Source organism: Gossypium hirsutum, chromosome A08 (genome assembly GCF_007990345.1).
Source record: "Gossypium hirsutum isolate 1008001.06 chromosome A08, Gossypium_hirsutum_v2.1, whole genome shotgun sequence".
NCBI lineage: Eukaryota > Viridiplantae > Streptophyta > Magnoliopsida > Malvales > Malvaceae > Gossypium > Gossypium hirsutum.
The window spans coordinates 124,716,732-124,736,183 of NC_053431.1; the positions used below are offsets into that span (position 1 = coordinate 124,716,732).

Consider the following 19,452-nt stretch of genomic DNA (forward strand, 5'->3'; position numbering starts at 1 on the left):
TGTATACCATGCTGAAACTTGGATTGTACCTACATATTTTAACTTTTTACATAAATAGGTCCATTTATTTTTATAATATTATTAATTAATTTAAATAGTTAAAATTGTTAACTATTGCAATTCCAAAGTCATTGTCTTTTTTTTTCTTTTTTCCGAAGAGCATTATCCAACAATTTTTTTTTTATCATGACAAGTTGAATCAACATTTTCAATATTATATTTTATTACATCACTATTAAATGATTTTTTTTAAATTATAAAAAGTCACACCATTGGTGAAGATAGGGATTCTGCCCCAAAAAATATATTTTTTTTCATTTAAGTCATTATATAATTCATAAAATTGTATATTGGCTTCTAAAATGATAAAAAATTAATTTAATTATTTAAAAATTATAAGTATATAAGTTATTAAAATAATGAAATATAATTCAATTTTGGTCCCTTAATTTTTTTTAAATTTTCACCCTGATTTTTACCTTCAAATTTTTAATGTGTAATTTGATACAAATAAATAATTAACCAAAGAAGCATCTGAGTTCAATTTTTCTACTAAATTTTATTTAATTATTTCCTATTTTTAATAAACACATAATTAATTACTTATTAAATGAATTCTATTCAGTACACATAAGTGGATTGGCATACAATTGTCCATGATACTTTCAGTTGGCATCCTAAGCTAAATCCTAAATAGAACACGTGGCAAATATTTCGAAATTCTAAATTACTAATAAATAAATATTAAAATATAAAATAAAATAAATTATAAAAAAAATTAATAATAATCAACCCTGTGAAGCGGGCAAACATTCCAGTTGTCAAAGGTTGAAGGACGAACGACGGAGAAACCAGTGCAAAAATCTTCTACTTTATTTTGTTAGAAAATTATTTTCATTTTGTAAATTTTTTTTTTGTTTTAGACTCTTAGTTATAAATCGAAGATATTAATTTTAAAAAATATAAATTTACATATAAAAAATAAGCTGTAAGTGAATGAGAACCTCGCCCTCTTTGCTATCTCTGACTATAGATTCAGCTGTTCTTAACCTTTCGAATATCGCAGATCTGTCTCCTCTTCCCGACCATATCGTCATCGATCTCTTCCTGGTAAAATATTATTTCTCATTTTTTCAATTTCTTTTTTGAGTTTTTGTTGCCTTTTGACTTGATGGGTACTTTTAATTTCTGTTATTTTGTGGGTTTTTTTTTCTTGTCTTTTGACTTGATGGGTAGATTTAATTTTTGGTTATTTTGTGGATTTTTTCCTTGCCCTTCGGCTTGATGCAGTGTTAATTTCTTTGGTATTTTGCGGGTTTTTCTTGCCTTTTGGCTTGATGGGTAGTTTTAATATCTTGTTTAGTTTGTGGGTTTTTCTTCTTGCCGTTTGGCTTGATGTGTAGTTTTAATATCTTTGTTATTTTGTGGGTTTTTTTTTTCTTGCCTTTTGATTTGATGTGTAATTTTAATTTCTTTGTTAGTTTGTAGGGTTTTTTTGCCTTTTGGCTTGATGGGTACTTTTAGTTTCTTATTTAATTTGAGGGATTCCCCTCCCCCCCTTTTATGTGAATCTATGAATTCCTTATTAGTTGGGTTTTGAAATTGTATTGTATGTACTTTTGGGCAAACGATTCCTTTGACTTCGATGAGAAAATAGCTAAGTCTTTAGAAAGTTGTTAGTTTTCTTGAGGTATTATTGCCTATAATCTGCATTGTCAAATTTGTTTGATGATCTATGATTTTTGGGTTCCTTTATTTCTTTTCAATATTCAAGTTTATGTTGTGATTCTTAAATATCTTTCCTTCTTTAATAGTAGATTTAAGTCAATTTCAGTGTTATCAAGCCCTCACGCCTTAGCGTCAGATAAAAAAAGCCCTTTAAACTGGTTTAGGTCAGGTACATTTAATCCATCATATGGCGTGTTTGTCAAGGCAAATTTTATTGTAAGATCAAGATGATAGGCATAAAAAGCTTGCTTGATTGAAGTAATCTTCAATTTATTTTACTTTTGATTCTTTTCATTAGATGTTACTTTACTGGTAAGATAGGGATAATGCCAAACTATCTACTGATCAATATTCAGTATTTGACAACGGATTTGGGACCTTAAAAAAGTTATGCATGATGGCCAACAAAATTAAAAGAAAATTTTGCATGTTTCATTGATAAATTGGACCAATCTCTAAAGTTCATTTCCCTAATTATATGTGTTAAGCTTGTTGCATATGTTTACATATACAGAGACATGTATAGAAATACACATATGTACATATTGCCTCAGGCAGTATAGGGTACTAGTGCCTACGGTGTGCTCTTGACAACATTGGTTAATATTTCCTATTAAATTTAAGCCCCATTCTCTATAATACTTTTATGAAAGTTTGAGGCCTTAGGACGTTCAAAGCCACTGCTCTCTCTTTTTCATTTTCAGTTTTAATCTCCCAAGTTCTAGATCATGAAACTCTACTTTGGTAGGACAAAATCATCAAGATTTTGAAGGATTGATGTTAACTTTAAAGTTTTGAAGGTTTGATTATTAAAGTTGGCCATGTTGGGAATCTGGCTATTTCTACGAGTTGAGCATCATTAAAGTTTGTACATGTTTAAAGATAAGGCAACATGATAGCACTTGAGGAGGCTCATGAACCCTTTTCCTCTTTTTTTATCTTTTGGTGCTTTGATGGATAGCTCACATTGCTCTCTCAAATCGCTTATGTGAGAAGTTTTACAATTGCTGCAACCTTTACACTAAAGTTTCTATGTTATGATCATTATTTTCCTTTTTCATGTTCCATTGCACATTGCAGATTTTACCTTTTTTTGTTTTCGTAAATATTTTCCGTCCCCTTCTTTCTCATCTGGATTTTTTCTGTATCTCCTTTTTTTAGCTATTTATTCATATTTTCAGCTTCATTCTTCTGTCTGATTATCTTATATTTTGGTATACAAATCCGGTTCGTCTCTTTAACCTTGTACATTTTATCTTTAATCTCTTGTTTAGTTCTAATGGCATTCATGTTGTAAGATATATTTTCATGATTTGGCAGAGAACGCTGAGAGCTGGAAAGTTAACTGAGAGAGTTCTCAAGTTGTTTATAGATACCGGTAAGGACGAGGTCTTTTCTCTTATACAAGCACTCAACATTCGAGTCACACTTACCCCTGTCCTTCCTACCAGTAAGTCGTTGTTGGAGTTTCAAATATTCGTTTTTCTTTTACAAATGGATTTTGAGTTGATTTCTATGATGAACTTCTGTTCCGTCCGTAGGATGTTCTGAGAAATTCTGAGATCTGTTTAATCAGTGGCACACATAGTACATTGGACTAGAGAGTTACGAACGGTTGCTTTTAAGAGGCCTAGCTCTTTGGGATTGGATTGTTGGTATTTGGCAAGATGTCTCTAGCAATTAAGGATGATGAGGTTGACATTGTAATAGGAGCTCTTCGTTCGGATCTGACAACATTTATGAATGAATGGAGACCAATGTTCTCTCGATTTCATCTCATAATTGTCAAAGACCCTGATTTGAAAGAGGAACTCAAAATACCTGAAGGCTTTAACCTTGATGTCTACGGAAAGCCTGACATAGATCAAGTGGTGGGTTCTTCTACTTCTATTCTCTTCTCTGGCTATTCATGCAGGTATTTTGGATATCTTGTTTCTCGGAAAAAGTACATTATCTCTGTAGACGATGACTGTCTCCCAGCCCGAGACCCTAAGGGCTTTTTGGTGGATGCTGTTGCCCAGCATATAAGCAACCTTACCAACCCAGCCACACCATTCTTTTTTAATACTCTGTATGACCCTTATGCTGAAGGAGCTGATTTTGTTCGTGGTTACCCATTCAGTCTTCGGGGTGGGGTGAAATGTGCTTTGTCATGTGGGCTATGGCTTAATCTGGCTGATCATGATGCACCTACTCAAGCCCTCAAGGCAAGGCAAAGGAATTCCCGATATGTTGATGCAGTTATGACTGTCCCAGCCGGGTCCCTCATACCCATTAGTGGAATCAACATCGCTTTCGAGCGGGAGGCAGTAGGACCTGCATTGGTTCCAGCTCTGAAGTTGGCTGGGGAAGGTAAGTGTAGGTGGGAAACAATGGAAGACATCTGGAGTGGGTTGTGTGTTAAGGTCGTATGCGATCATCTGGGGCTCGGTGTGAAAACTGGACTGCCATACATATGGAGAACCGATAGAGGTGACCCTATAGCAAGCTTGAAAAAGGAGTGGGAGGGTGTAAAGCTGATGGAGGAAGTTATCCCCTTCTTTCAGTCTGTAAGGTTGCCACGAGAAGCTACAACAGTGGAGGAATGCATAGTTGAGGTGGCAAAGGCTGTTAAAGAGCGGCTAGGATCGATGGACCCTGTGTTTGCTCGTGCTGCTAAAGCTATGCTGGACTGGATCAAGCTCTGGCAATCAGTTGGATCTAGCTCATCACGATCCTCAGCAGTCTAGGAACTACTAATCATGATTCAGTGTTTTTAACATATATCCACCCTATATATAAATGGCCAAATGGATGAATAAAAGCATAATTAGGCTCATTGTTGTTGCAGACCTGGCTTTGCTTAGTCTCTCAGTTTTAGTTATGGCTATAGAGACGGATCCGATTGATTGAACTGGTTCAACCGGAAACCAAAGGCTTGTTCAGTTAGACTTTCGGTCCAGTTTTCATGACATTGGTTCAAACTACTCGAATATCATCCTCGGAGAAAATTTGGCTTACTTTATTTTGTGTTAAATGGCATGAATTATCTTTATGCTCATTGTTGTTCAAGTTTTTATGCAATAGTAGTAAGCCTTTCTCTGTCAATATATAGTCATGCAGTTTTTCCCCTTCAAATTTTCTCTTCTATTAAATCAAAAATTAAATTAATCATTTTTTTTTTAAATTTCATCAGTTAGGACTTTTAAAAATTGATATAATTGATGAAATAACTGGACAGTAATGCTTGACATATGTACCTTACATTGACGAATAGGGATCAATTTTAATAAAAATATCAATTTATTTTTTGATCTAATATGTAGAGATTAATTTGTCATTTTTTAAGTGGAGGGGTCAAAATACAATCAACTCTTAATACAAGGGCTTTAATGACATTTTTACTTGGTAAATAATAAAATAATATGATTTTATGTTATCAAATAAGGTTAAGAATATATTATCAATTTTAAGGTAAATTATACAAATGGTCATCTAATTATGATCACGTTTTTATTTTGATTACTCAATTTTAATTTTTTTTTAATTTAGGCATTAATATTTGGATTCTTTCCTATTTTGGTCACTCGAGGCTAAATTGATAACTGATTTTTTTAAACCAATATAATGACATATTTAGTCATCAATTTGATCCTAATATTAAATATTTCAATAAATTTAACCCTTCGTATTTACAAATGATACAAATGGTCATCTAATTATGATCACGTTTTTATTTTGATTACTCAATTTTAATTTTTTTTAATTTAGGCATTAATATTTGGATTCTTTCCTATTTTGGTCACTCGAGGCTAAATTGATAACTGATTTTTTTAAACAAATATAATGACATATTTAGTCATCAATGCTTACTTATTCTATCAATTTGATCCTAATATTAAATATTTCAATAAATTTAACCCTTCGTATTTACAAATTAGATTAATTTGATTATCAAACTTTTTAACCAAAGCTTTTGGCTTTTAAAATGAAGGCATTTCACATATATTAATTATTTTATTTATGGTTAAAATTATCCAATTCGGTATGTAACTATTTTTGTTTATATTTTAAAGAAATTAATGTTAGGATCAACTAAACACAAGTAAAAATGATATAATATTTAAAATTTAAAAATTAAAAATTTAATATATATAATATAATATTTGTAAAAAAAATAATTTCTCTTGACTAACATAATTTTTTAGTTTTTAATTAATTTGGTAAATGATTTGACACTAAATCATATTATTAGTAATACAATTTGCCTATTGCGGATTTAAAAATTAAAAACAAATAATTAAAAATAAATAGAACACGTAATAATCTCTTAATCAGTCTACAAAATTAAAAAAAATGATTATCCATGCAATAAAAGGAATTCAATTAATTCTTTCACTTCTTTTTCTTATGAAAAAAATTAAATGTTCATAAGTTTTAAAATTAAATGTTCATAAGTTTTCTTTTACAATTATTAATTGAACAATTGAAATTTTCAAAGCTATTCTATATTTGTTAACGCTGGATTTAATTTCCAATTTTAAGGATTATTTTTCTGTACCTTGCAAGAAATATCATACTATTAACAATAAGAGCAAACCTAAAGTGTTTTTTTTAAAGGTTTTTCCATTTTCTTTAGCCAAAATTTTATCAATCAAATGATTACGAAAATATTGTGTTTAGAAGAATACTACTAAAAAACAAAAAGAAAATGAAGTTTTAATGAGAGAAAATTATTTTTTGGGGGTTTTACAAATTTATAGACGTGAAATGCCTTTATTTCAAAAGTTAAAAGTTTTAATTAAGAAGTTTGAGGATCAAATTGATAAAATTTATAATTGTGAAAGGTTAAATTTGTTGAATTATTTAGAATTAAGATAAAATTGATAGAATATGTAAGTATTGAGGATTGATGATAAAGGCGTTGCTTTAGAAAAAAGACTTTCTATTATTAATTTAATGCTGAGTGACCAAAATAGGAATGAATTCAAACATTATTGCTTGAATTGAAAAAAAGAATTCAAATATTAAATATATTAATTAATGTGTATTTTTATTGACAAAAAAAGACTCAATGTGTATTTTTATATTTTAAACTTGTTTTTTATTCAATGCAATAGACGAGTTAATTGTATATATTAATTATATTAATTCGTTGAATCAATAAAATCTTTAAAATACAATTTCATCATATTCTGTACATCTCAGCCTCAAACTGCTGTTGTTCAATTCCTCTCATTGACTTCATTGTTCAAATCATTAATAAATGATTCCTTTCATAATTTTAAGGTAAAAAATTAGAGAATAAATTATGCTAAAACAAATTATTTAAGACAAAATTAAAAGATATAAAATAAAAATAAGAAAAATTTTAAGAGTCTGGAATTGATTTATAAAATTTTTGAGATGTTAAAATATAATTTTACTATGTATTAATCTATAATTTTATTATTTTTTTTAAAAATTAAATAGATATTTTTTTATATTTTAAAGAGTCAAAATATAATTTTATCATAGATTAACTTGTAATTTCATGATTTATAAAGAGATTAAATTGAAAATTTTCATTTTGGGCGGGAAAGTTCTTACCAACTCCAAAATATTGACTCGATTTAAATTTAATCGGTTTGATCAGGTATTTAAACACTATGTACCCATAAAAGAGAGTAAGCAAAAAACTAGCAATTTTTAATTTTATAATTCTTCATTATAAATAAATATTGGAATCTGATGGAATGGATAATTTATATTTCTTGAATTAAGAATTAATTGATATATAATTTGAATAAAAAAATTATATTCTTTAATAAAAGATTAAATTGAGAAATGATGATTTGATCCGGTTCACCACCTTAAACCATGGGATTAATATGTATATTATATATATGTATATAACACTGACAATTTCGAACTCTATGCCTACATATAAAAAGGGTAAATTCAAATAATCCCCAAGTATTGACGAGAAAACTGAAGAACCCTACAAATTGAGAAAAAAAAAAGAGAGTAAAAACCCAGTAATCAATCAAAGAAATTTGATCGCCTTATTCACTTTCGTTCGATTTGAAGGAAAAAAAAAAGCCTTATATATATAATTTGCTGGGAAAATTTGGACCCAAAAGAAATTTTTGTTGGGAAATTGAAAAAATGTCAAAATCTTGCAAAGGTTTGGCTATGGAACTGGTGAAGTGCCTAAGCGAATCAGATTGTGTTAAGGTATTATTCTTTCCCTTTTTCATCTACTCTCTTTATTGTTGTTTTTTTTTCCTTTGATTTCCCAATTTAATTTTGCCCTAACGTGAAATGAGAGAATTTTACTAAATTTGGGGATTAATATGGGATAGGTTGAGAAGCGTTCAGTTAGGGAATGCGCTGGAGAGAAAAGCCCTTGTATACCTAGCGAATGTGTTGGACTCAGAGAAACTTATTTCAATTGCAAAAGAGGACAGGTATGTTCAATTATTCTTCTTTATTTGCCATGTTCGTTATCTTGATGAAGATTTCTAATCTTTTATGAATAGGGTTTAGGGTTTTAGTCATGGAGTTGATGATGGAAGTTATAATTCTAATTGGTTTAGGGAGGGCTATCCCTTTTTTTTTTTTGGTTTAATTGCTTCAGATGTTCCAATTTAAAGGCCAAGTTCTAAATTAGTCTCTAAACTTAAAAGCATTCCAATTGAATCCTCAAATAGATGTATTGTTTTAATCAGATCCTTTCCTTAGTCTAACATTTTAACTTTGGCCTTAAATGTCAGCTTGATTTAAGGTGGTTTCATTTTTTAGACACTAATGGATTAATAAATGTTTCAAAACCTGTCCGATCCAAGTTGGTATTAGCCTCAAAGCTGATGGTTAGACAGACGGAATAACCTAATTAGGATGATATTTCAATTTGAAGATTCAATTGGAACGTTTTAGAGTTTAGGGATCAATTTAGATTTTGACCAATAGTTTGTAAATGTTTGGTGCAATTAACCCTTTTTTTATGGCATGAATGGAAATGAATTGGCCTTCTGCTGATATTGATTAGATTGAACATAATTTACAATTACTTTTGCTGCATATAGAGATGGCGAGGACCAGGGGTGAATCCAGAAATTTTTTTGGGGGGGCCAAAATTACATTATAACTTTTTGAGATGTCAAATATATATTTTATCATGTATTGCTTTATTGTTTTATCATTTTTTAAGGGACTAAATACAATATTTTCATTTTTGGGGGACCAAAGCATAACTTCCCCTATATTAATTTATAATTCGACAGTTTATAGAGGGGCTAGAATTGCAATTTTTCAATTTTAGGTGGCCAGGGCCCTGGCTGCCCCCCTTGTATCTGCCTCTGGTGAGCACTAGAACTAGTAATATTTCTATCCTTATGGTGTTTGTGTTGCGTTTTCTTTTTCCAAGTTATAATCATATTTAAAGTGTTATATATCTATAAATTTTTACATGTTAATAATTTGTTTCGTTTTGTGTGACATATTCATGTATTCATGCCGTGTTTGTTTTAATATTTTATGTTTAGTCTCTATTGTTGTGTTTTAGTTATTTTTTTAAGTATTGTATCCAAAACTACTAGGTCTAGTGATGATAATATCAGATCTAGATGGATTGATCCATTGTGAATGGTTGGGATTCCATGATTGTAGATGATAAGTTGTAGACAAAACGAACCAATGCTCAAGGCCTAGAATAAAACCGATTGGGCTACAGTTCTATAACTCTACTAGGTCTAGTGATGATAATATTAGATTTAGGTGGATTGATCCATTGTGAATGGTTGGGATTCCATGATTGAACTACGGTTATATAACTGTAACTACAATGTATATTTTGGTTTAGACCAAACATCTTATTTGTGGGGTTTTCGTGTTTCTTGGTATCAGCTTTTGAAAATGGTTGTTTTCTTCAATTTAAGCTGTTGATATTAGAACTTGGTACAAAAGATGTTTAAGGATGGAATTCACAAGTTTAATGCATAGTTTTGCATGGTTACAGTGATCTATTCATGGGTTAAGTCGGGCCTAAGCCTTATATTAACAAAAATTGTGTCTAGTCCATGCCCTGCCCGAAATTTTTACATGGAAGGATCGATCTCTTTGAAGAAAAGATCATTCTTTTTCGATATCAATCCTCTTAAAATATTTTATCAGTAACAGAAAAATGCGACAAGCAGGTGAGGCTTGAGCAAAAATGGCATGTCCAAAAATACCTCGCAAACTTGGTTAGGACATGAGAAAATACAGTAACACACAATTACGAATTCACAAACTGTTAGGTTTCTTGTAGGTGTATCATCATTACAATAAATCTTATATTGCACATTGTTTTATGATATATAGATAACATGTTTGCTTTTTTTTCCCTTTTTGTACCAGGTTGACATGAGAGCTAGGATCCGTGGGAACAAGGGCTACTAAGTGAAAGGGGGATGCCATCAAATTCTTGAAAGCATCCGTTGAATTGGTTTAGGGTGAATCCGAAATTCCCAACTTTTTTTGTCTCCCTGAATTCTGTGTGATAACGATTTTTGTCCGAGAGTTAAACCGTTAGACGAATTTCCCATGTTTTTTTCAACCTGCTTTGCTTACCATGATTCAGCTTCCTAGCTTTTACTAAAATGAGGTAGATTCCTAACCATACTGTCTTGCAGAGTTAATTCATTAATTCACACTGTTACAATATAATAAGTTGGCTTTGGATTAGTGTTGGATAGAGCCATGTTGCAATACCATTATGCTTAATTTATTCTAAATTTTTATAGTTGGAGAATTAACTGTTCGGACATGTCTGAAATTCTATTATGAAGTTAGCCAAGGATAGCTACTATTTTTGGTGCTTGTGAGATGGGCTAATAAGTAAAAATATAATTAAACCATGTAATTTATATATTTAAAATTATTTGAACCAAAATACAACAAATATTACTCTCAACAACCCCAAAGAGCGAGTGATTAGTGCTCTGTTGGCACTTCAAATCTGAGTGATAATGGTTCATTCTGATGAATACCATTTCAAAAAATGGAAACTCGAAAATTTTCTGTTCTTACTATTTCCCCCATCTTTGGCCACATTGAAGGGAGACAACTAAACATGTTACAACACCAGAATTATGCATGACCAAAACAACGTCTTATCGAGAATACTCCCGAATGATGATGAGTTTGGGTTGTATCAGGTTCGTCCTTAGATTTTCCAACAGGAAAATGTTTATAGAAGGCTTTTACTGCACCTGCAACTCCATCCTCACCTTCCATGGCTCTTGCTAACTCATCAGCACGTTCTTTCACCTGCATCAAACCATTTCCTTTTAAATCATCTATGCTGCAATATTCGGATTTACTAAGCTCAAAACCTGGTTAAGTAATGCAACACTTGAAGCGAACTTATCCATGCTTCCTCTTGCCAACTTATGTTATATATACAAGTTTGTTAGTTTTCCCTTTTCTTTTGCTGGTTGAGGATGTCTCTTCTAGCCTAAACTCGAATTCTTTTGCTGGTTATATAAAATAATTTCTATGTATTTTGAAGGATACCCATGTTCGAATATGTCAAATGTGGGTGTCGGACAAAAGTATATCAAGAAAAATAAACAAACATAGCTTTTTAGCCACTTAAATCCAAGCTTTTCAAAATTGGACCGGTGGTTGAACCGGTCAGACCGCCGGTTCCCAGTTCAACTGGTTTGACTTGTTCAATTAAATAAATTATTGAAAAATAGAGAAAACCAATTCGACCGGCGTGGTCAGTCCTATTGATTCAACCGGTCTAATCTCAGTATTCCGGCCGGTCTGGTTCTGAAAACAGTGCTTAAATCCAGGACTTCTAGGTTAATAAGTAATAAAGCAACCAAACCATTATCAGACCAGGATTAAACCTTCCAGAACCAGAAACCTCGCGATTCTTTTCCAGTTGACTATGACTAAAACGTAAACTAATTTCTTAATCATCCTTAATCAAAACTGATTAATAATGTAATAATTTCAGATAATAATAACTAAAAGTAATCCTAGAAGAAACTCATTCATACCTCAGGTTTCAGCATAAAGCGTATTGCTTCGATCAGCTTGTCAAGTGAGAACTCATCAATCGGAATGGGTGCAGGACCTACTCCTTTGGCATGGACTTGCTCACCCCAGAAAGGCTGGTCCCCGAAGAAAGGAACAATAGTCGTTGGACACTGTATTCAAGAGTAGAAATGACTTCAAAAAGTGGAGAACAAAATTGAATAGATATGCACTTGGAGTTGCCAAGTTACCGCAGCTTTGAGACCAGCAGCAGTAGTTCCAGCTCCACCGTGATGAACCTGCAGAAAACACACAAGGAAACGATCAACAGTCAAGACGAACGGGAGAACCGCAGGTTCATTTTACATCAAAAGGCAAGATACATGAATGACGGGCTTTTCCTTGTATTACAACTTTACGCAAAAGAATTACAAAAAGCAAACCCTCCAAGGCCGAGGAGCTTACACTAGTTTACAGTTCTTTTGTGACATAAAACACACTATCCCTACATATAAAATGTACAAGTCATGATGCATTCAGCTGGGGATGAAGACGAGATACATGAATGGCGGCTTTTTCCTTTGTAAAATGTTTCAAATGCAACTACCATCCATATCGAAGACAAAAACAACTTTGTGCAAAAGAATTACAAAAAACAAACCCTGCGAGGCCAAGGAGCTTACACTAATTTGCAGGTCTATTGTGACATAAAACATACTATCCCTACATATAAAATGTACAAATCATGATGCATTCAACAAGGGATGAAGACGAGATACATGAATGATGGCCTTTCTCCTTATAAAGTGTTTCGAATGCAACTACCATCCACATCGAAAACAAAAACAACTTTACACAAAAAAAATACAAAAAGCAAACCCTCCAGGGCCAAGGAGCTTAAACTAGTTTGCACGTCTTTTTATGACATAAAACACACTATCCCTACATATAAAATGTACAAATCATGATCCACCATGCTCATTGCTAATATCAAGAATCTTTCAAGAGAATGACATAATATATAAACTAAAAACAGAAAATTGTTTCGATGGCCCAGGGAGCTCAAAGTTTTACGTTGCAACTTACCACAGCCACACATCGTTTGAATAGCCAGTCATGGGGGCAGTTGTCTAGTGAGTACACAAAGTCCTTCGGTTTTTCCACTGCACCAAAGATAATTAACCACTATCCACTCCTACACACTGAAAAACACTGAAAATCTAACTAATAAAAGACGAGAAAAGAACAAGTGAAATTACAATCGCCAAGACCACCCCAGCCTTTGTTTATAATGCCTCTTTGTCCAGTTTTCTCTAGAGCTTGTACTATAATCTTGGTCATCTCTCCTGGTTGTTGAACAGGCTGTTGGAAGTTCAAAGCAGTTAGAAACATTTAAGCCCAGATCAACCGAATATGATAAAAAAATAGAATATGTGGTTTAATGAAGCCAATATAATTTTTTATAGTAAAATAAGATGCACATAAATAATCCAATCCCCAAAATTAAAATAATCAATTACATTATAAGGAAATAAATATAAAGAAAAGCACATATACCTCAGACTCTCAGAGATAATAAAAAAAATAAAATATCAAAATTGTGCATGAAGAACAAACTGTTACAAACTCTCATTTTACTGTTTAAAAAAGGAAAAGTTGTAGAAGAAAACTCACGAGACTACCAAAACCAATATAGATAGGCTTATCACCAGCATCGATCCATTTAAGCAGCGACTCTGGTGGCTTATAACTGGATGCCAGGTCAAGGAAACAAAAGCCGACCACGTCAATATTCTTTCCCCAGTCTGCAGGAGAAAACCATACCAGATCAAAACATGCATCCTTCAAATGGCAACAACAAGATCAACAAGCATGACATTTTTTACTTGGACATTTGTTGTTATCAAAATGTAAAATGAAAAGAAAATTTTAGAATTGGCCAAGGATAGGAAGACCTTTAATGGTCAGAAAATAACTCATGTATCAGGGTTTCCCAAGTACCTTTTCAAAATGTAAAACGAAAAGAAAATTTTAGAATTGACCAAGGATATGAAGACCTTTAATAGTATCAGAAAATAACTCCTAGATATCAGGGTTTCCCAAGTACCGACAAATTAGTCAATTTAAGGTACACATACAAGAAGCAAATATATCAGGGTGGTTGACAGCCCTGATAAGTGCTAGTAAGATTGCAGCAATTTACAGATACGACACTCAAACAAAAAGCCAAACAATGCTTGACTAAATTTTAAATTGATCATTAGGATGTAGAATTGATTGTTAATCAAACAGTAGGCAACACGGGAATACTACAAATTGCAAGAGTATGCAGAGATATTTAACTCCATAAAGTAACTTCACTATACAAAGCAACCATAAAAATCTCTATATAGTTCAGAACAAAGCAACCATAAGAATCTCGATATAGTTCAGAAATTTTTCCCTGAGAAACTTTTTTTAACAAAGGCAAAAAGACCTGAAAGTGCTCATCTTGAACCATATCTCAATCATCAATTGTACAAGTATTTGTCAAAATAAATGAAGCGTTTTATCAGTCTAAGGGATGTAAATAAAATGACCTTTTGGTTTGGGAACAAGGTGAGGGCTCCATATATACCCGTAAGGCACATCTGGAGGAGAGCTATAGGATCCTCTCAAATAGGTAACAGGTCTCACCTTCAGCGTTTTCTTCCTGAACTCATTTATCATGTCCCGTATTCCCAGCCATATTAGGGCATCAACAATATGATATGAAAGCTGTATTCAAGATTACCAATATATGAGTAGACCTCAATGTAGATAAAATCCAAGACTGGAGAAGCAAAAACCAGACTCACTCTGTAACCAGCTGCGTGTTTAACACGAGATAAAGGATGGGGAAATTCACTAGTAGGCCTGACAGAAGGTGAAAAAAGACAATGACTCAGTAATTATTCTCAATTTCTGAACTCACACATACAAGAATACACATCAGTCCTAGAAAGGATTGAATTGTCACAAAAAGAAAGCACCAAAGATGAGCAATGCCAGAATAACCGATGCATGCACAATCCAAAACCTATTCATTCAGAAAAAAAAATTTAACATCATAATAATCACAACCAACCAAGACTTACGTCCATGGCATAGTGAAGAATATATGAAGTGGTACATTTAGCGCCTCTGCAACATGTGTATGTCCTGAAAAGCATTTTTTTTCCATTAAATGAAAGAGAAAGAAAGAGAGAGACAGAGAAAGGAAAAGGGCATAAGTCTTATAAGTTTGATGCTTCACAATACCATTTAAATAGAGAACATTGAATATGTAGAGCAAAAAAATGGACAGCTTAAAAATGTTCAATTGTCTTCAGACAAAAACATACAGCTTAAAAATGAAAGAGGTAATAGGCCCTAACCATATGCTGGAGGATTGGCAATTATGGCATCTACTTCAAATTTAACACCACTGTGAGGATCGTTGTCCTTGCATGCATCAAGAAGAGAAAATATTATATCCTTCATTTGTTGCCTCTGAACAGGAATTTCCGAAGGATTTGACGGCAAGAATCCTTTATTCTTGACCATATCTGCAGAAAACTCAGTGATCAGTGCAATACTTTACAAGGTAAAAGAGACTCCTAATTCATATGCCTGGAAGTAGACAAAAGACAATGTCTTAGAATAATTACTAGAATAATGAAAGCAAGAAGATCCAATATTGCCAAATGCATGGGTATGCAACACCTTTATACAAAACCAGAGAATCAGGAACGGGGGGAAGGGGGGGGGGGCAGAAAACAGAGGCCTGTAGTAGCCTCAATTGGAACATGAAAAATACATAAGGCCACTAAACAGACCTTCTGCAGCACTTTTCTCTCACAAAGTGCTTTCAATTGCTCATAGAATCTTCCAGATGTCCTTAAAAAATGTGTTTGTTTAGAGTTTGTTCTTTTTGGTATTTGATGAGAAAGCGTGTCAAAAAATAAATAAAATCAAGATTAAAAATGAATCTACCTCAAACAGGTCCCAGCTGTGCCCATATATATTTCCAGGGCAACTAGATGGAGTATAACAAAGGATCTTACCCTCAATAATAAGTAGATATTCAGTTTAGTAATATAATTAAGATAACATGTAGGTTACTTACAGCCAGCAAGAACTTTTGGATCTCCCCCTAAAGGGTAGAACTCTAACCCAGCATCCAAAACGAAATCTTTAAAATTTGAGTGTGTTGCCAATCTAACCCTATGACCATCTGCCTGCAAGCAAAATTTGAACTCCATCAGCTCAGAAAATTAGAGGCTATGGTTGAAAGAAAAACTGGGAAAAACAGGAGAAAATATAAAAACAACTACACAACCATCATAATTATTGTATAAGAAATAAAATCCTACAGCAACAATTTCTCTGCAACATGCACAGTAAAGAGTTTTCCATAAAATGAATAAAGTGATATCAACACCATTAACTGTTTTTGACATATTCTCTGTTTACCAACGTCACTTCCTTGAATATTACTAAAATCATGGAAGAATAAATTTGATTACCCTTTTCTGTCTTCAGTCAATGTTAACAAATCAGGGTTGTGCTAACTGGATGCCATATCTAAGGGAAAGAAAGCGACCAAAAATTATGAAATTGAAGTAATTATGTTTTAAATTTGAATTAGAACATAAAAAATTCTTTTCTAATTTAGAAAACTTAACGTTTCTAGTGACATTCCCTTTAAGAAATTTATGCAGTTGCCTTTATCACTTTGCTGCTGTCTACCATAAGATTCCAATCCTGAAAACATCCATCCCTTTTCACATTGCTCACTAACCAAACCTCATATCTTATTGCTTGCATCCTCTGTCTTGTCACAATTACCAATCTAAAATCTTTTCTTTACAACATCAAAGTAGCAAGTCTGCACCTACACCGTCTTTAACTCACCACACAATCATTTAGACACGCATAACCATTACAAACATAATGTACTGTATTGTACGGATGCCACTGTGATAGCAATATTTGTTACACCAACGAATAAATATTATAAACCAATATTATGTCATGCAACCAAAGCTTACTATGAAAGCACAAGAACACAGTCTAAGTGCAGGCTCTTTGATAAAGATACCAAAGCTGCAGGCTGTATGAATACTTCAAAGTTCTAAAAGGCTATTACAAGGTTTGCCCAGATGAGAAAAGGAATGTAACCTGTAAACGTTTTCCAATAGCAACAAATGGTTGTACATCTCCTCGTGTTCCCACAATAAGCATTACTATTTGCAGTGGAGGTATATTTGGGATATCTGTTGGGTCTATATCATCTTTCTCAGAGCAAACGACATAATCAAGTGCATGTGGTTTCATATCAGTAGGAAAATGACATTGTACAGTTCCATCATGTTTCACAATAGCAAGTCGAGGCAACCACTTGATCTGCAAAAATAAATAATTTGAAGATAAGGTTTAAAGTTTCATTATCAACACAAAAATGGAGAAGTAGCAAAGTGAAAATTAAAAACAAAATATTAAAATATACAGGGAGGACCTTAAAAGGGAAACTCTCATTGAAATAGCCAAAGTACAATAAGCCAAGACTAAGAATTCGAAATGTTAAACTTCCACCCATTTTGCTTTTAATCAAGCATTATATTCTTATGATTTTGCCTAAGCATGAATCTGTTTCTCAAGTATAAGCTGGAGAAGTTGACCCCATACTGACCCAAACCAAGTTAACCAAGAAAAGGCAACAATCCAAACCCATCCAACCTGAATCAAGTTTGAAGACAAAATTCTGACCCAAAATGAACAGAACTGACACGAACTAAGTTTCTTTTAACTCAAAATGATGTAAGCTTAAGTGACCGACCTGCCCAATTGCCACCTCTATCCACGTAGGTGCAGTAACAGGTTTGCAATTATTATGCTTCCAGTATCAATACAGACGCATTGATGCTGATAAAATCAAGTCACTTCACAAAATCAAAATGCACTTCTCAAATGTAATGGAATCATACCCCTGAATTAAAACTAGTTTAATTTAGAACACTGGTCCTATGACCGTTTAACTCTATGCAAGTATCAACGCAAAAACAAAGAAAACAAAAGTACAACTAAAGGTTAACATCTCATACCTTCTTTGTAAATGGAACTGTATCATCCAAAAATTTGGACGCATATTTAACCAGTTTGCTTTGTGTTAGTCTCCGAGATTTTGATAGCTGATTAGATCCTGAATCTATGGCAGAAGTAGATGCTTCAGCATGCATGTTTTGTCCAGCCAAAGTCCTTTCAGTAAAGCATGGTAGAGTCGTTTTTGTGCAATAATGATAGTATGCATGATTACCTTCATTTGAATAAAGAACACATGCTAAGGCATTTACAAGTAAGATTATTATGATAGTGGATTGGTCAGAACTAGAGCAAGGGAAAAAAAACCCCTAGAATGCAATACAATACAAAAACATAAATAAGTTTCAAACTTTATGGGAAATGACACAAGTTACATGTAATAGTATCTCTGAACTTTCTTATACACATGCTGAACAGGTAGCATTAAGTCATTTGATGGCATCAACTACAAGTTGACACGGACAGGGATAAATGAAGAGTTAAGACTTATTACCAAGCATGTACAGAATTACCAAGTACCAACATTATGTTGGATTTTCTCTAGATAATGCTAATTCACTATATTTCGTTCTCCCAAAGGGCTTAAATTGGCCGATTTTATTCATAATATTATCATAAATATCTACATGTCCCATTTCAAACACAAAACAAACTTTTCTCATTAGTGATCAAATTAAATAAATAAAATAAATAAATATACATATAAATGCCATATTAAAAAAACACAAACCTGATGCTGAAGAACTCTTATCATCTTCAGTGACAATTTCAACATCAGGCATATCACTTGAACAACCTAAACAAATCACATATCTCATAAATCCACACCCGCTTGAAAAAAAAAAGTTACATTCGAAAGCAATTGTTGAATTAAATCACTTAAATAAACAGTAAATCAAATAAACGTAAAAAAAATCCAAAAAATGTAAAAAAAAAACCATAAACCTGAATAATCAGCACAATTGGAATCATCTCCGGAAACATCAATGGGAATATCGCGGGAAACAACGTTAGTGTTCCGACAAGTCGACTCCGGCAAATCCGCCATTTTGGTCAAATGAAAAGAGTTCAAAGAAACCCTAGCAGACAATGATGAAGAAGAAGAAGAAGAATATTCTGAGAGGAAACGAGAGAATTTAAAGGTTTCGTTTTGTGTTTCTTTTTTTACGAGAAACGGAAAGGAAAAAGAAAAAGAAAAAGAAAGGAAAACAAAATGGAGAGACGTTGGAAGGGAATAAAGAAAGCCGGACACGTGTAAAAACCTTGACCGTAGATCTTTTTAGTAAAGAGCGCCAATCTAAAGAATTTCAGATTTGTTATCCAACTCCACCAGCCGAAACATTATGTCAAAACTCGTAAAAGTACAATAATTTTTTTTTTATTTTGGCCGAAAATAATAATTTTTATATTTTAAATTTTTTTATTATTGGTAAAAACCATAAATATTCCCTTAGTTATTCTATTTTTTTAACTTTAACTATATTTCTTTTCGATTTAATTATTTAAATCTTTTAAAATTCTATAGTGTTAAATTTAATCATTAAATTTTTCGAAATTAAATATTTTAAATAACTCACCATTAAGTGAATAATGGAATTCTAATTTAATTTTTTAGAATTTTTGCATAATAATTAA

At 32.4% G+C, this 19,452-nt stretch overlaps 3 protein-coding genes across 7 annotated transcripts; 2 read left to right on the top strand and 1 right to left on the bottom strand.

Annotated features, from left to right (window-relative positions):
* The first annotated feature begins 1,043 nt into the window (after positions 1-1,043).
* LOC107928347 (probable UDP-arabinopyranose mutase 5) lies at positions 1,044-4,727 on the top strand. 2 transcript variants are annotated; one of them, XM_016859543.2, is made up of 3 exons: positions 1,044-1,110; positions 3,049-3,106; positions 3,270-4,727. In XM_016859543.2, exon 3 carries the CDS (start codon positions 3,396-3,398, stop codon positions 4,455-4,457), a length of 1,062 nt encoding a protein of 353 aa, XP_016715032.1. In that variant the 5' UTR covers positions 1,044-1,110; positions 3,049-3,106; positions 3,270-3,395; the 3' UTR covers positions 4,458-4,727. The 2 variants fall into 2 exon arrangements, with proteins under 2 accessions (XP_016715032.1, XP_016715031.1); XM_016859542.2 differs by lacking the exon at positions 1,044-1,110 and having other exon boundaries at positions 3,044-3,178.
* Positions 4,728-7,616: 2,889 nt separating this feature from the next.
* On the top strand, positions 7,617-10,489 carry LOC107928391 (mitochondrial protein pet191 homolog). Its single transcript, XM_016859607.2, has 3 exons — positions 7,617-7,923; positions 8,052-8,156; positions 10,087-10,489. The coding sequence occupies exons 1-3, from the start codon at positions 7,855-7,857 to the stop codon at positions 10,126-10,128; spliced, it is 216 nt and encodes a 71-aa protein (XP_016715096.1). The 5' UTR covers positions 7,617-7,854; the 3' UTR covers positions 10,129-10,489.
* Positions 10,490-10,575: 86 nt separating this feature from the next.
* On the bottom strand, positions 10,576-19,022 carry LOC107928390 (sterol 3-beta-glucosyltransferase UGT80A2). 4 transcript variants are annotated; one of them, XM_016859605.2, is made up of 15 exons: positions 18,763-19,022; positions 18,548-18,613; positions 17,820-17,923; positions 16,897-17,121; positions 15,842-15,953; positions 15,111-15,281; positions 14,832-14,895; positions 14,553-14,610; positions 14,295-14,472; positions 13,390-13,520; positions 12,975-13,077; positions 12,802-12,878; positions 11,967-12,014; positions 11,739-11,888; positions 10,576-10,998 (listed from the first exon to the last, which is right to left on the bottom strand). In XM_016859605.2, the coding sequence occupies exons 1-15, from the start codon at positions 18,863-18,865 to the stop codon at positions 10,819-10,821; spliced, it is 1,770 nt and encodes a 589-aa protein (XP_016715094.2). In that variant the 5' UTR covers positions 18,866-19,022; the 3' UTR covers positions 10,576-10,818. The 4 variants fall into 4 exon arrangements, with proteins under 4 accessions (XP_016715094.2, XP_016715095.2, XP_016715093.2 ...); XM_016859606.2 differs by having other exon boundaries at positions 17,820-17,917; positions 18,763-19,002; XM_016859604.2 differs by having other exon boundaries at positions 17,820-18,031; positions 18,763-19,002.
* Positions 19,023-19,452: the final 430 nt, after the last annotated feature.

What these genes read in the sequence shown, in the direction of transcription:
- LOC107928390 (XM_016859604.2), bottom strand. Translation starts at nt 18,865, where the DNA reads ATGGCGGATTTGCCGGAGTCGACTTGTCGGAACACTAACGTTGTTTCC. An exon ending in CCTTGTTCCCAAACCAAAAG is followed by an intron (nt 13,521 to 14,294) that starts GTCATTTTATTT and finishes TTTCTCCTGCAG; the next exon opens with ACTGGGGAAAGAATATTGAC. An exon ending in TCAAACGATGTGTGGCTGTG is followed by an intron (nt 12,015 to 12,801) that starts GTAAGTTGCAAC and finishes TGTTTTCTGCAG; the next exon opens with GTTCATCACGGTGGAGCTGG.
- LOC107928347 (XM_016859543.2), top strand. Translation starts at nt 3,396, where the DNA reads ATGTCTCTAGCAATTAAGGATGATGAGGTTGACATTGTAATAGGAGCT.
- LOC107928391 (XM_016859607.2), top strand. Translation starts at nt 7,855, where the DNA reads ATGTCAAAATCTTGCAAAGGTTTGGCTATGGAACTGGTGAAGTGCCTA. An exon ending in GCGAATCAGATTGTGTTAAG is followed by an intron (nt 7,924 to 8,051) that starts GTATTATTCTTT and finishes AATATGGGATAG; the next exon opens with GTTGAGAAGCGTTCAGTTAG. An exon ending in TCAATTGCAAAAGAGGACAG is followed by an intron (nt 8,157 to 10,086) that starts GTATGTTCAATT and finishes TTTTTGTACCAG; the next exon opens with GTTGACATGAGAGCTAGGAT.